This window comes from Bombyx mori, chromosome 15 (assembly GCF_030269925.1).
Source record: "Bombyx mori chromosome 15, ASM3026992v2".
NCBI lineage: Eukaryota > Metazoa > Arthropoda > Insecta > Lepidoptera > Bombycidae > Bombyx > Bombyx mori.
Window position 1 is genome coordinate 8,183,362 of NC_085121.1, and position 15,588 is coordinate 8,198,949.

General features: G+C 35.8%; 1 protein-coding gene and 1 long non-coding RNA gene across 14 annotated transcripts in view; one reads left to right on the forward strand and one right to left on the reverse strand.

Moving 5' to 3' along the window:
- Nucleotides 1-15,588, reverse strand: part of LOC101738615 (uncharacterized) — a 67,856-nt gene that overhangs the window by 11,213 nt on the left and 41,055 nt on the right. For all 13 annotated transcript variants that reach the window (XM_062672540.1, XM_021349541.3, XM_021349539.3 and 10 more), the window contains 3 exons: nucleotides 8,995-9,112; nucleotides 8,047-8,138; nucleotides 1,589-1,710 (listed from right to left, as the gene is read on the reverse strand). In XM_062672540.1, the coding sequence (XP_062528524.1) occupies nucleotides 1,589-1,710; nucleotides 8,047-8,138; nucleotides 8,995-9,112 (332 nt within the window). The remainder of the gene's footprint in view (nucleotides 1-1,588; nucleotides 1,711-8,046; nucleotides 8,139-8,994; nucleotides 9,113-15,588) is intronic.
- LOC119629597 (uncharacterized) lies at nucleotides 4,487-8,463 on the forward strand. The gene is made up of 3 exons (XR_005245559.2): nucleotides 4,487-4,775; nucleotides 6,599-6,769; nucleotides 7,656-8,463. It is a non-coding gene; the product is annotated as an uncharacterized LOC119629597 (long non-coding RNA).

Genomic DNA, 15,588 nt, shown 5'->3' on the forward strand with positions numbered 1-15,588 from the left:
GGATCAAAAATGATATAATGTTTTTCTCTTAATATTATAACATCATATTGAGCACACGTACGAATCGGAACTTTTTCTATGCGAACACGCATTTTTGACGAAAGATTTTTATCAACCTTTTAGATAAGCTATTCGAGTTTTTTGAGAATATTTTTGATATATCTACGATACATTTGAACTAAATCCGATTAAAACTAATAGAGGTCCGCGCGGGTAGGTACCACCGCCCTGCCTATTTTTGCCGTGAAGCAGTAGGTAATGCGTTTCGGTTTGAAGGGTGGGGCAGCCGTTGTAACTATATCTCAAGGTGGGTGGTGCATTTACGTTGTAGATGTCTATGGGCTCCAGTAACCACTTAACACCAGGTGGGCTGTGAGCTCGTCCACCCATCTAAGCAATAAAAAAAAAAGCACGTTAGATTTTTCAAGTCATTGTCAATGATTCAATGTGATGGCGATTGGTTATCGTGAATTGGAATTCGTCACGTAAACGAATCACAAGAAACCGGAATCATCACACGAAAAGTACTTCCTTACTAGTGACGTCACGTTATAATGTTCACGGAGATTAATTGAATTAATGTCGGTAGCATTTATTAATTATCTTTGGCCTCGTGCTTGTTATCGAATTTCGTTTAATTGTAGATACTAGAAAATATCTGTGATAAAGTGCGTGTTTCGCAAAATCATTCATTTACTTTCTAAAGCATCGACGAAGATCAACAGGCAGACATAGTTGAAAATATAAACGTTTTTTATGAACTTCACAACGGAGATGTCAAGAACTTAGTTGTGACATCACTCTGCGTGTACGTTTGCAATTTAATTCACTTAAATATATCTATATAAATAATTCGTTTCGTCTATGATTGTTGTTATTATACTCAGTTGTTTATCTCGGTGAACTTTTAAAACTTATTGTGTTTCGTCAGTAGTACGATTAAAAAAATTTTTTTACAATCTCAATTTTCTGTATTTAAGTTGACCTATACATAAAATGTTTGTTCACTGTTAACGCTGTTCACGCTGTTGATTAATATTTTAAATGAATGAATATATGAGGCCGTCATCGTAAAAATGGCTTAATCCACAATTTTTCATAATCATGCTTACCTATATTTATATTGCAATTCATTTAAAATATAATAAATTTTGATGCAAAACCGGCCTATCCGTAGTTTCACCCATAGATAACAGATGGCTTTGTAAACATTATTTTTGCGTGCGTAGCCCACTGAGTTTCTCGCCGGATCTTCTCGCGTTTCCGAAGTAGTTTCTACGAAGCACTGCTCTTGCTTGGGCTAGTGTTAGTAAATTTGTCACGCTGAGTCTCGTGAGCTCACCTACACGCTCGATGATCTAGTTTAACCCCTCGAAGTTGCTAGTATAGGTTTTTTTTTTTTTTTATAACAACTAAGAGACAAACGAGCAAGACGGGTCACCTGATGGTAAGTGATTCACCGCCGCCCACGGTCACCAGCGTTTACGCCAGTGCGTTGCCTACCCTTCAGGTAAGAATATGCTCTTTTCTTGAATAACGTGGGAAGAAAAATACCTGTAATGTAACAAGCGTAATGCACAAAACTCACCGGATTGAAATACGTTATTCCCATCTTCTTTAGCATCGGAATAGCAATGTCCGATCTCCAAGTAGTCGGGTTGCAGGAACCGCCGAGGAATACTTCGCATGGCGGAGGCGACGGCTCGCTACCTGCGCATCATTATCGTCAACAAACGGTTCAAGGGTAGACAGCGGATAGCTTAGCGGAATTGAAAATCTTAAACTCGTGTTAAGTCAAGTTCGAGGTTTTTATATGAAATAATTTTAGAATATAAGTTTAATATTACACTACACAATCTAATTCAGACGTGATCAGTTTGAAATAAAAAATTTAGTCACATTTGTTTTGGTAGGTTTTTTTTTGCTTAGATGGGTGGACGAGCTCACAGCCCACCTGGTGTTAAGTGGTTACTGGAGCCCATAGACATCTATAACGTAAATGCGCCACCCACCTTGAGATATAAGTTCTAAAGTCGCAGTATAGTTACAACGGCTGCCCCACCCTTCAAACCGAAACGCATTACTGCTTCACGGCAATAACAGGCAGGGCGGTGGTACCTAACCGTGCGGACTCACAAGAGGTCCTACCACCAGTAATTATGCAAATTATAATTTTGCGGGTTTGATTTTTAATACACTATGTTATTCCTCCACCGTGGAAGTCAATTGTGAACATTTGTTAAGTACGTATTTCATTAGAAAAATTGGTACCCGCCTGCGGGATTCGAACACCGGTGCTTCGCTAGATACGAATACACCGGACGTCTTATCCTTTGGGCCACGACGACTTCAGAGGCAGATAGTTTGTCTCGTTTAGAGATTATTGACGTCCATCGACAGGACAATGTGAATGTCGTCACCGTCTTTTAAACATGGATGGATCGTGGTCTTTGCTTTTTGACCGACGAACAACTGCCTACTTCGTAGCTAGTTACCGTAGCACACGAGTAAACGACCATCCCATCATTCAAACGCATGATCAAATGAAAGTCGTGCGAACTGTTAATGAAAAATAATCCCGATTTTTTTTAAAATGGAATCCGTTAATTTCCTAATTTGTAAGAACGTCTCTAGCTGTGTCGCGAAGCAATCGCGCGATCGATCTGAACCGCTGTCCCACCCACAACGGTCCTACAATACAAGCAAAACTTCGATCTCATATCTCAGCTTAAGCTACAGTTACTTTAGCATAGCTATGGACTTCGGTAATCATTTAACAACAGGTGGGCGGCCAAATCGTGGGCCCAGCTACAGAAAAAAAAACACCTTACCATAAACAATAACGTTTACATTTTATGTTTTATTGTAGGAAATGTTGAAGTTTCATAATTCGATAACCACGTCACGTATACACACACATTATACATACAGTCCCAAGCTCTAAGCAAAGTTATATGACCGTACAGAAATATACTGAAACTGTTAATGGTCGTAACATACAGACTTTTCAACCTGAATTCAATATATTTGACCTTTCAAAGTTAACTATTTTCCACACATATTATGTAAAATGTAGGTATTTAAATTGTAATCGACAAATGAGGTGTAGTCAACAAGGCGAAGATGAATTATGAATTTAAGAATCATTATAAATATTGTGACAAGGTTGGTTAATTGCAATGAATCGAATTGTTGACATTAAGGATCGACTGTCCTATTCAATGATGGGCTAAGGCACGCAAAAGAAACACGTTTAATTGAAAATAATTGCGGTACGATTTAGCACGCAACTAATTTCAAGATATCGGCGTGGGAGGCACTTACACTGCGGCTCGAGTAACGTGAGTACTCATCATTGAGATGTTGGATACGTTTGAATTTTCAAATTTAATTCAAGTACCTACATTTTACGGTTGTACGAAAAAAATAGTCGCTGTTGGAATGTCAATTAACACGCAACCGAGAAAAGCAGGAAAAGTTCGCGCGATTCTTTCTAAAATTATAGAAGAAAAAAAACACTAAAATATATTTACGTTTCATTAGCGAATACAAATAACAAGTTTGGAGCGCGTTAAAATTGGATTGGCTCAATCAAAAATATCCGGATAGTCGAAGAATATAAATAAAAATAAAAACACAATAGACATTCACGTAAGTGCTTTATCGAAATCTGATCAAACGATCGTATAGATAAATTAGAACGATGAATAGGCTTATTGGACATAAAGATAATTAATTATGACAACTTGTACGAGAAACCGTAGTGCCTGCTAACAACAGATTTCGTTCGTTCAAAGCTGTGCTCCTCGTCAATGATTGATGACTATCGACCGCGTAGGTTGCGACATGTAGGCCGCACGTACTATGCTCAACACACCCACTTGTAGATTAATGATTCCCATAAATGGTAATGAATTCGGTCATTTAACTACTCAAGATTTTTAATAATAACCAAACTGATCGTCTTGTGCGAAGTTATTTTACTGCTACCTTTGGTACTGCCTACGGTTACAATAAAGGTATTGGCGGGCTATTAAAACAGACAATCGTTGTTAGAATTGAATTGAATTCATTCATGTTTACAGTGCAGTTTATAAGTCGTGGCCGGCCAGCACATCAATCCAATTCGGGAACCTCGTTCAATGCCAAAACGAAAACGTAAACAACAAGGCGGCGGACAGATCAACAAACGCAATGTACATCGCCGTGACTATCCACACGCTGCGATTTTTAAAGTACCACAATCGTAATCTCTCAAACCTAAAACGAGAACTTGCCGTACTATTTTTCCTAAATCCTGTTAACACAAATACACATCACTCGATACAATGTATTATTATTCGACACGGCCACAAACGTTTTTTGTAATTCGGAACGTAAAATCGATTTTCACCGCGTAAATGTAGGGTAAATAGTATTCGTTTATAGATTAGCGGGAATAATTTTTAAACGCACAGGGAACTATCATTGTGGTCGGCGGCATGTCTGCAGATGTATCGTGCAGCCGTGCGTGGCTGCGAAGCACGATGTCCACCCGCGGACGGACGACGGCCAACTGACTGGCGTTCGCGCCACACAATTACTCGTCCAAGGAAGTACTAGCCGATGCCACATTTTAAAATATTATGTATAATCCGTCATGTCTATGGCACTACGAACACATGGTTGCGGGAATTAGTGACACTTCAAAGACTGCTCCTCTTTGCATTACTTTCAAGTTTCTTGACTTACAAGATGAAGAGACAATCTGACCAATGAAGATGATCATAATCAAGGTATGTATTAGGGTAGCAGATCAATCAGATTGTGTCAATACAAATAAAGCAAACTGAATGTACAAAGTTTGCTGTTAAAAATTAACGATGAACAGACTTAACGATCGTTTAACATAATTTAACAAAACAATGACCTTAGTACTTAATCTATTAACATAAATTCAGATACTGTTATGAAATATTTACAAAAAAAAAAAATGTTCTCAAGCTGTCAATTCAAACTACATCTAATAAATGTCAACTAGATTACAAAAACGCCATTATAGAATTGTATTAGCCGTCTCACAGAACGGTCTTCCGGGAGATAAGGAAGTAAATGCGCTTCTTCGTCGTTTGTTTACTTTATAATATGTCGTACGTTAGTATCACGTGGTGTGTATTTGCGTTATCCGAACAAAAATCGTGGGCACCTCGTTATTCGTTCGAGGGACAACAGGCAGACAAAGTGACGTTTCCTTAGTCTGTTTATAGTACGAGCGGAAGAGCCTGGAAGGCCGCATACAATATTTACTTAGTCACGATCTCGCACTTCCACGAATTCAGTAAATTAACGAGAAACGAAAGTCATTTTTCAGTCCTGTTTGCCTAAACTTATTTAGGATCGCATTCAAGGTACACCGTGACTTTGAGGCGTCACTATCCTCACGTTGTATCGCACGTGATGCATTCTGAAACCCACGGACGCTATTGATCATTTTCTCACATAAACGATTTAGTAGCTTTATAGAAACTCTCGGTGTTTGATCTTGCGTGTTGTACGCTTAAACCGATTCGTATTATATAACCAGTTAGTTATTTTGGAATATTATATTATTCAGCAATCCACGGATTATAGATCTCCCAGTCTGACGTTAGCAGCTTATCTTATTAATAGTAAATATAGATTGAGATTTTAATCGTATAACATCAACATAATGTGACCTGGCGTTAGTCATAGTACGTGATGCGATAGGAGATTGACGCAAATTGAACGCATCATGGTTGCAAGTGCAAAATACAAACTAACATCGTACATTATAAAATTATTAGACGAACGTATCATTACATGATGATTATATACCTTTTGTTACAGAGAATATAACATATAATCCATGTTGCATTATCCACGTTTGTAAAGAAGATAAGCTTTCATGTGATAAACTCACAATCGATACTTTGATGTTTAACGTGATAATGTTTTGATACGTATTTCTAAAATACTTAACATAACTTCAACGAAATCATTGTCTAATTGTCATTTTCTAAATATAAATTCAATATTTACGCTTCTGATGAATGGCCGTAATTTTGTAATAGGCAATGCGAAAGTGCAACCCAAACTACTATAGAGCACTCTCTACCAGTATAGATTATGTTCTACCTGTCTTGCCTAGTTTCTATGGGACTCCATACCTAGACAATTCAGTGTAGAGAATGCCGACAGTCACGATGATACATGAAGTCGAAACCAAATTGCATTGTACGACTGTAATCGAATTGTATTGTACAGCGACTGATCTAGATCTATCCTTCAAACTGGAACCTAACTTCGCATAGAAATGGGCACGTCGTTAACAGATCGAAGGCTCAGGCGCTCAGAGATAATTTTATACACAACCCATGGCCCATGCCGTTCTTAATTCAAATAACGTTCTTAAGTCAGATTTCAATAATTGCAAACGTGTTGTCAAACTTAATAAGCACACAATGAAATTTTACGTAATTACGTACCTAAGACTAAAGGATAATTTAAAAGTGGTGGGTACTTTGTTTTGAAACTGTGTCCTCTCGAAACTACTTTCACGGTTCGATCCCGCTTTTTTAATGTCATTCTATTATTTCAGACGCTTTGAATGCTTTATAGTTTTTGTGGTCACGGAGGATGAAAGTCGAAAATAATATGATGACAATAAAAACCGCGAGCGGTTTAACGCTCGGCGCGGTCATAAAACCTCCATCTTCGGATCCGAGATACATTCTTGACAAAGCTTTTACGCTCTGAGGAACCATTTAAGGTGATTCTATCCTTTTTATCATAACACCTCTCGCCGTCAAACCAGCATTAATTCATAATACTACTTGAAAATTTTCTATATCGTTCCCTCAATGCTGAAGATCGCGACCACATGTGACATTCTTCCACTGTGTTCGATCATAGGTGGCATGGACCGCATGGTACAGATTACCCCCAAGTGCTTCTCTTACTAGAGCTGACCATCTGGCTGGTGTTCTGCCTACTTGAAAGCACTACATTAATTTGCAGGGTATTTCAAAGAATATTTCCGCCACGTACCAGCAGGCTCTTGAATGAACATACTTAAAAAGCTCCAAGATTGTTTTTTTTTTATTGCTTAGATGTGTGGACGAGCTCACAGCCCACCTCGTGTTAAGTGGTTACTGGAGCCCATAAACATCTACAACGTAAATGCGCCACACACCTTGAGATATAAGTTCTAAGGTCTCAGCTCCAAGCTCCAAGTGATTTGACAGAGGCTTTATTGCGCTGATCTCGAGGCTGTTCATGAGTGAAGCTGACCTCTTTTGTGGTGGGTAATCTAAGCATTAGGTGTAACGATAACAATATAGTAAATGAAGTACTGAATATCTATAATGTTAATGTTTTCACTTTGGATTGGTGACTTTTTTACAATTACAATAATCAAGTGTATATATGTACACGATTGTTTATTGTTTTAATTTAATAATTCAGCACTCTTTTTTTTATTTGTTAAATTTAGAAATATCTCAAAGTCGTCAGCACCGTAATTGTCAGCTGGTCAAATAAGGAAAACTAAGACTTTTTCACTATCTGACCACTACAATCGTGCGTGGGATGATAGAATTAATCGAGGCCCCTAATTAATGAAACATGACGTAATAAATAACTTATTTCGGTTGCAGAGCTATAAAGATCAAAATTGAACAATCATCGTGTTTACTATAAGAACGAAACAGTGATTCGTTGGATACGGGCGGAAGTTTAAGAGTCAGGAAACTCATAAAGAATTAATACTGAAACACGTCCACAGTTTGACAGACACTGGGACTACAGAGTATTTCTGGATTAGTACCGTGCGGAACGTTTAGTCACCATTTGTTTCATCCCGACTCGAATCGACCTTCCACAATATAAAGTTGACGAATAAAGCTATAAGCACGATCAATTAGCTGCCGCAAATCTATGAATTTAATAGCTATATATTACAGATTTAGGTGGGCCATGACAACACTGACTGTTGGCAATACGCAAAGAAAAGTCGACATCGCAAGCATGGAATGAAACATCTCTTACCGTTCACGTGTTTACATATCGCATCTTTATCCCTCAGCTCGACGAGTTCCTTTTCAATGTTCCATTGAGGTGATTCCGGCTTGCTGGACACCCTGCCAACGAAACGTTTGGACACATCAATAATTATTTCAAGCTCTATTGTTACAAAACAACCACGTACAGTTATTCAGTGCATGACAAAATGTCTCTTATTGTCTGACGTTCAAAGGTCAATGATCGCCTCACCACTCGAAGCTCACAACAGTCTTAGGTTCAAGACCGAGTAAACGACAATTGATCATATTTAACGTCACCGGTAAAAAAAAACATGATTCATATTTAATTTGAACGGAAGGTACATAATGAAATTTACTAACTACACATGAAGTACAATAATGACTAATTCACGTTTTATATGTATATAAGCACTGACCTAAATCGTTGTTTGATATTTTTGAATTTTGCTTACTGTCCATGTACCCATGTTAGCTGTTGTAACTATATTTGAGACGGCAGAACTTATATCTCAAGGTGGGTGACGCATTTACGTTGTACTGGTGGTAGGACCTCTTGTGAGTCCGCGCGGGTAGGTACCACCACCCTGCCTATTTCAGCCGTGAAGCAGTAATGCGTTTCGGTTTGAAAGATGGGGCAGCCGTTGTAACTATACTGAGACCTTAGAACTTATCTCAAGGTGGGTGGCGCATTTACGTTGTAGATGTCTATGGGCTCTAGTAACCACTTAACACCAGGTGGGCTGTGAGCTCGTCCACCCATCTAAGCAATAAATAAATAAAAAGATGTCTATGGGTTCCAGTAACCACTTAACACCAGGTGGGCTGGAGCTCGTCCATCCATCTAAGCAATAAAAATAAAAAAGTACTATTGAACAAAATGATGCTGCTAGAGAATAGAACAGTAGAAGTGAGGTGGAAATGGAAATGGAAATGTTTTTGTGTTGATACTCACTGCCTCGCTTGCCTTGAGCACCGGCGTAGCTCAGCTGCAAACACGCAGAATTCTCCGAATGTGAGAGTGAGCGATTTGCGACGCGCACACTGTCGTGCGCATACCAGCATCTCGAATACTACAACAACAACGTAACGTAAGTAATGTCGTTAATAAAGACAACCGCATTCCCGGCAAGGCAACTTGTACGGTCAACGTTTCTATTAAATAATAATTGTCGTACATAAACTATATAACATTCTTAAAATATTCAGAACAGTATTTGCCTTGTCATTATTATTATAATGCAGTGGCACGGAAATCTAACTGAAATCAATAGTCTCCTCTAGAAAAACTATACAGTGAACAACCAGTATAGTGCATGAAAAGAAAAATAAACCTTCGAAACCGCGTTAAAACTGTTAAAGTATGCGTGAAAGTTGTAATAACGATAATAATGATTTTTATTACCAGATTACGGGAAATATGTAAAGTTTATTTATTTATTTATTAAAAATGGTTCAGGATATGTTGCGCAAAATCGTATTAAGTTGTAATTAAGTGTCGATCCGGAAGTCCGCGTATGGATTTATAAGTTGCGAACAGTGGGGCAATAAACAAGAGTCATGAACTCATTGGGAGGTAATTGGTCATCAGTGAGCAATAGCGGTGAGATCACACGTTCGGCCTCATACAACCAACCTAAAAGCTTTGTATACATGTAATTGAACACGTTTATTTAATGTGAGAAATAAAAATCATAACTATTGATATCGTGATCATGCCATAAAGATAATAAAGAACTAAATACACGACAAGTAATATTTTTACTATTAAATATTTTTAGACATGCATCACTCTTGTATGAAACTATTGTACCTAAGTACAATAACTAGCGGGTTTTTTGTTCATGGATATGTTGAAACATGACAACAAGCCTTAGGAAAATAAAATTATTGATTCATTTATACGATGAAGTAGATTTCAGCATTTACAAATTTTACAGCTTACAGTTTTTTACATAGATAATAATAATTGTAAATACTAATGTTATAAATGCGAAAGTAACTCTGTCTCTCTGTCTCGCTTTCACGCCAAAACTACTGAATCGATTTAAATAAAATTTGGTATCGGGATATTCTAGAGCCTGAGAAAGGACATAGGCTACTTTTTAATACCAAAAAAGGGTTGTAAAAGGTTAAAAGGGGACGATGAAAAGTTGTATATTGTCATTTTTAGAGCTAAAAGCTTGAAACTTATTTTTAGACTGGGATTCGATATTAATAAATATGACAAGAAGCTTACACGTCAGGATAACACATAAGACTATAATATATAAAAATATAGTGTGAATTACCCAAAATATAACGATAAGTGTTAAGTAAATTTGAAGCAGTCGTGTCCTAAGAGATAAGACGTCCGGTGCATTCGTGTTGAGCGATGCACCTGTGTTCGAATCCCAGGCGGGTACTAATTTTTCTTATGAATTACGTACTCAACAAATGTTCACGATTGACTTCCATGGTGCAGGAATAACATCGCGTAATAATAATCAAACCCGCAAAATTATAATTTGCGTAATTACGGGTGGTAGGACCTCTTGTGAGTCCGCGCGAGTAGGTACCACCGCCCTGCCTATTTCTGCCGTGAAGCAGTAATGCGTTTCAGCTTGAAGGGTGGGGCAGCCGTTGTAACTATACTGAGATCCTAGAACTTATATCTCAAGGTGGGTGGCGCATTTACGTTGTAGATGTTTATGTGCTCCAGTAACCACTTAACACCAGGTGGGCTGTGGGCTCGTCCATCCATCTAAACAATGAAAAGAATATAAAAAAAGAAGTTCAAAATGAATAATTCACCATTTAAAATACTAAAAGTTATTTAGGTTATGTCCTTTTTTTGTATAAAAACTAACACTAAAAACAGCCAATCCACGATAGCAAAATTACAAATCTGTTCATAAATAACAAAAGTTTTGGTTGTTTAAAATTTAATCTAGACAAAGGGCGCATTATTTTTGTACAATGACATCAACGATTAATATAGCGAAACAAAGGAACAGAACGTCCCGGTCTTCTTCTTATCTTAGAATCTTAGAATTTTCCTAGCGGATTCAAATTATTTATTATTTGCATATAATTAGAATTCATTATCACATATGCCCTACTTGGGCTTTTTATAAGCCCGACATCAATTAACTATCAAATTCAATCCACGCGGGAATTTCCTGCCATTTATTCTTGTGCCTGGAAATAAAATCGCACAAAACCGTTTGAAAAAGGGTAGGATTTATTGAAAAAGAGAGAGAGAGGGGTATGATTTTCTTCTTCATTCAAAAAATTATAGTCATGCCATTGTTTCTTGGTGACGTGGTCAAAGTGGCTTTAAATTTGGACATTTCTAAAAAACTAATCCAAAATAATTTGAATTTAGTTCATAGTATTAAATTCATAGTCAAATTTAATTTCGGTTGTTATTTATAACACATTGAAAATGGTAAAACAGCGGATTGGGTTACTTTACACTTTATTTGATGACCGTTTTTTTAAGTTTTCTCCACATATTTACGTTATGTGAATAATTTATAAAAACATTTTTTGTAATTGCTAAACCAGTTATGTAGTTAAGTTATGTTAAATAGTTAATATTCTAGTTTTATGGTAGTTTTACATTCATTGTTTTCAGAAGACGTGTTTTCAAATAATTTATTTCAACTCAAATATTATGAATTAAAAAAAATATAACTCTACCAATGATTAAAAAAGGGCCACAGCTCTGAGAAGAACAAGTAAAATCAAGTCGTCCGCCCTTTTTTTCTACTTTATCTTTAAAACGTACTTTAGAATTTTACATAATGAAATTATAGAGGATTACATTTTTGTTGCATAAATAATATAAAACACACGACCGAAATTGCGTAACAAACTAGTTTATATTTTAATTTTCAAATAATTCTAATACATTACGTTAGGACTTATATTTAATTTACCGGGTCGCTCAACCTTCGGATAATCTGGCACAACAATTTAACAAAAACAAGGCCATGCCTGATAAACTTCCCTAACTAGCATAAGGTACTGTTGAATTAAAACGATAATATAATATAAATAAATATATTTTTAGTATGATTACGAATCATTTTACAATATCCGATGGTGTACCTATCGTAACAAGACGAAGAAACCCCAAGTCCGACGATCTGCCAGACTCCATATTGTTTATTTTTATTTTTTTTCAGTACTCTCTTCATTTTTATACATATATGGGCTTTCGTGCGAGTATACTTACAAGATCGGGATTGCTTTTATTACGTATCTTTCAATAATTATAAGCAAATATTGAAAAAAGTACTTAGTTAATGGAAATAGCTTTTTCCTTAAAAGCAGCTTGACTTGGTTTATGATACATATTAGATTATAAGTGCCGAAAATTTCATACGATCATTTATTGTGTAACTCTTTATTTAACCCATATAATTCGTTCAGTTCAATTCTTCAAACTATCCAAAATCACTGTCACAGACTTTTACTGGTGGTAGGAACGCTTGTGAGTCCATACGCGTAGGTACAACCACCCCGCCTATTTCTGCCGTGAAGCAGTAATGCGTTTCGGTTTGAAGGGTGGGGCAGCCGTTCTAACTATACTTGAGAACTTAGAATTTATATTTCAAGGTGGGTGGCGTATTTACGTCGTATATGTCTATGGGCTCCAGTAACCACTTAACACCAGGTGGGCTGTGAGCTCGTCCACCCCTTTAAGCAATAAAAAAAATAAAAATAAGACGTAATTTTCATCGATACACGATTCGTAATTTTTGATGTCGACGGAAAAAATCGATTATGTCATCTCCATAATTTTGTTACATAATAATTTTATGCTTAGTCTTAATTTAAACATGGTCAAGGTTCAAGTTTACTAGTATTTCGTTTAATTAATGGAAACTACTATTACCGATTTTTCCTTGAGAAGCTTTCATTGCATTTGATACGTAAATCTTTCTAGATGATGACCGAGCATCGCTCGGTTTTTTTTTGATAACGCCATCTTGTTGAGTCTTTAAAGCGGATAGTTGCCCTCAATTAAGAAAAATAGTGTCATTATTCGCCAATAGATGTCGGGAAGAGTAGATTATTGAAAACACGAATAAAACAACATATTCTGAAAATAAATCGTAGCTAAATCGATTTATCGCCCCCGAAATCCCCTGTATACTAAATTTTATGAAAATCGTTGGACCCGTTTCCGAGATTCAGATTATATATATATACAAGAATTGCTCGTTTAAAGGTACTAGGGGTCCCGCAGTAATCGAAATTCGACTATAATTAATTTGAATTGTAAGTTTGTACACTATCATGATTGTATTTTCACCGCCAAGACTACACTATAGAAAAATATTAATAAAGACAAACGATATTTAATCTATTCTCAATTTGACAACAGACGTCAAGAACAAAAGTTTGACAATAAATAAATAGTATGCATGCGTGTGTCTCAAATACATGGTAGTGTGTGTAATGTTTTCTTTATTGATTTAATGTATCTTTTATGCATTATTTAAAAAAAATATTAGCCTTATGCACTTCTTCTCTATATTCTCTATAAGTGTGGAAAATTTCATACTCCTCCGTCCGCGCAATTTTCGTAAAAAGGATACAAAGTTTTTGCTTCACGTATTAATATAAAAAAATAAGATATCTAAAATCAATGTGGGCGGTCACTTTTAGGTAGGTAATAAATAGTATTTATGGACAAACAGCTCTTACAAAATTAAATTACTTCTTTGATTTCAATTTAAAAATTATTGATTCCCAATGACATCTGAATACACTTCATTCAAGCCAAGATTCAGCAGAACGGTGTTTTCGTGAAGCAGTGTATATACCCTCAAACGTTTACGTGTTTAATAATGTTGATTGTAGTCCCGAGATTTACTGTTGATAAATCAACAACACGGGGCGAAGCTTAACAGCGTCGGCCCGTAAATTCTTCAGTATGACAGATATTTATTAATTGCACAATAGACTTGTTACTTTGAGATATAATCGCCGCCAACTGCGAATAAGGTATTGTTATTTAACTAACAAGCATTTTAAACGATTTGTTTGTGTGTCGAAAATTATTATTTTTATTATTTTTTAAAGAAATTTTTATCTTTTGTTTAATATTTTGTTTTTGTTTATTTATTTATTAATCATAGCATTTCATGCAGTCTCTATCTAAATTTTAACGGTCACTTTGACTTCGTTTTTGTTTGGTATTTTTAGAGCACAACCTTCACTTTATTAATTAATTAAAATACGTAAAGATGAACATAGATAATACAAAAAAAATTTACATTTAACTGTCTTAAATATAACTGGTATTTATTTTGTTATTCGTAAATATTATTATTTATGGTAATTATTATTTCAGTTATAGTGACAAATAGTGGGATTTTTTCTTATCATTTACTATTTCCTATCAACTTTAGATATTTATTTAAATAAATAAATGAAGCACGATTTTCAATAAAAGGCAAAAATGATTAGAACAAAGTTAGTTCGGAGGAACGCCAATAATTGGTATTATTATAAGAGCGATGCAACAACAGCAGGGAATAAATACATTAAGCTGAGGATTGCTCTTAGCAGTTGCAACATGCGGAACAATATAATATGGAATGCCATGTATAATCCATATATATAAAAGAAAGTCGTGTTAGTTACACTATTTATAACTCGAGAACGACTGAATTGATTTGGCTGAAAATTGGTGAGGAGGTAGCTTAAAAGCAGGAGAAGGACATAGGATACTTTTTATCACATTCCCGTGGGACGCGACATAAAACTATAACAAAACGCAACTGACAGCTAAACGTTATAATATATTCTATGGTTAATTGTGTTAATTATAGCAGAATTTTGAAGTTGACTGGTTGATGTGTTTGAAACAAACCGTGTGGCGGAACAAAGTTCGCCGGGTCCGCTAGTTTTAAATAACATAATGACATTTTATGTTGATTCAGCCTATAAACCGATGACGTAAGCGCGTTATCGTTCAATTTAATCGATGAGCCGGCATCGTCGCCACGGAACATAATGTAATCCTCCTCGGACATTGCCATCTTACGAAAAAAAAAACCACGTATCACTTCCGAAATTCATTCATTAATGTAAATGAATAAACATAATTTACAAACATTTCACGTTAGTTTAGTTTAGTTGAGTTTAGTTAACGCTTCGCTTCAAAAATCATTATCAATAGGTTAATTACCTCGGGCAAATAGATAGTAAGATCGTGGTAATATTCGGGGATATCAAGCGTTTACGTCATTTTCCGATAAAAAAAACTGAAGTTATGTAAGCAAAAAATGCATTTAAAGTTAAAGCATTAACAAATTCGGCGAATATGTTTTCTTATTTGTCCCTACCCAGCTGATAATATTATAGATAGTATTTGACACATTGAGAATCATATTTTATTATTATGTAAACTCTGATATCACGTTTCGAGCATACATCTATCTGCACTATAATAATTACATGTAGTTAAATTTATTTAGTTTTATAATGGCAATTATTTTGTAAATTTGCCTAGCATTGCAAATTTAAAATACTTTTGGGACAAAATTAA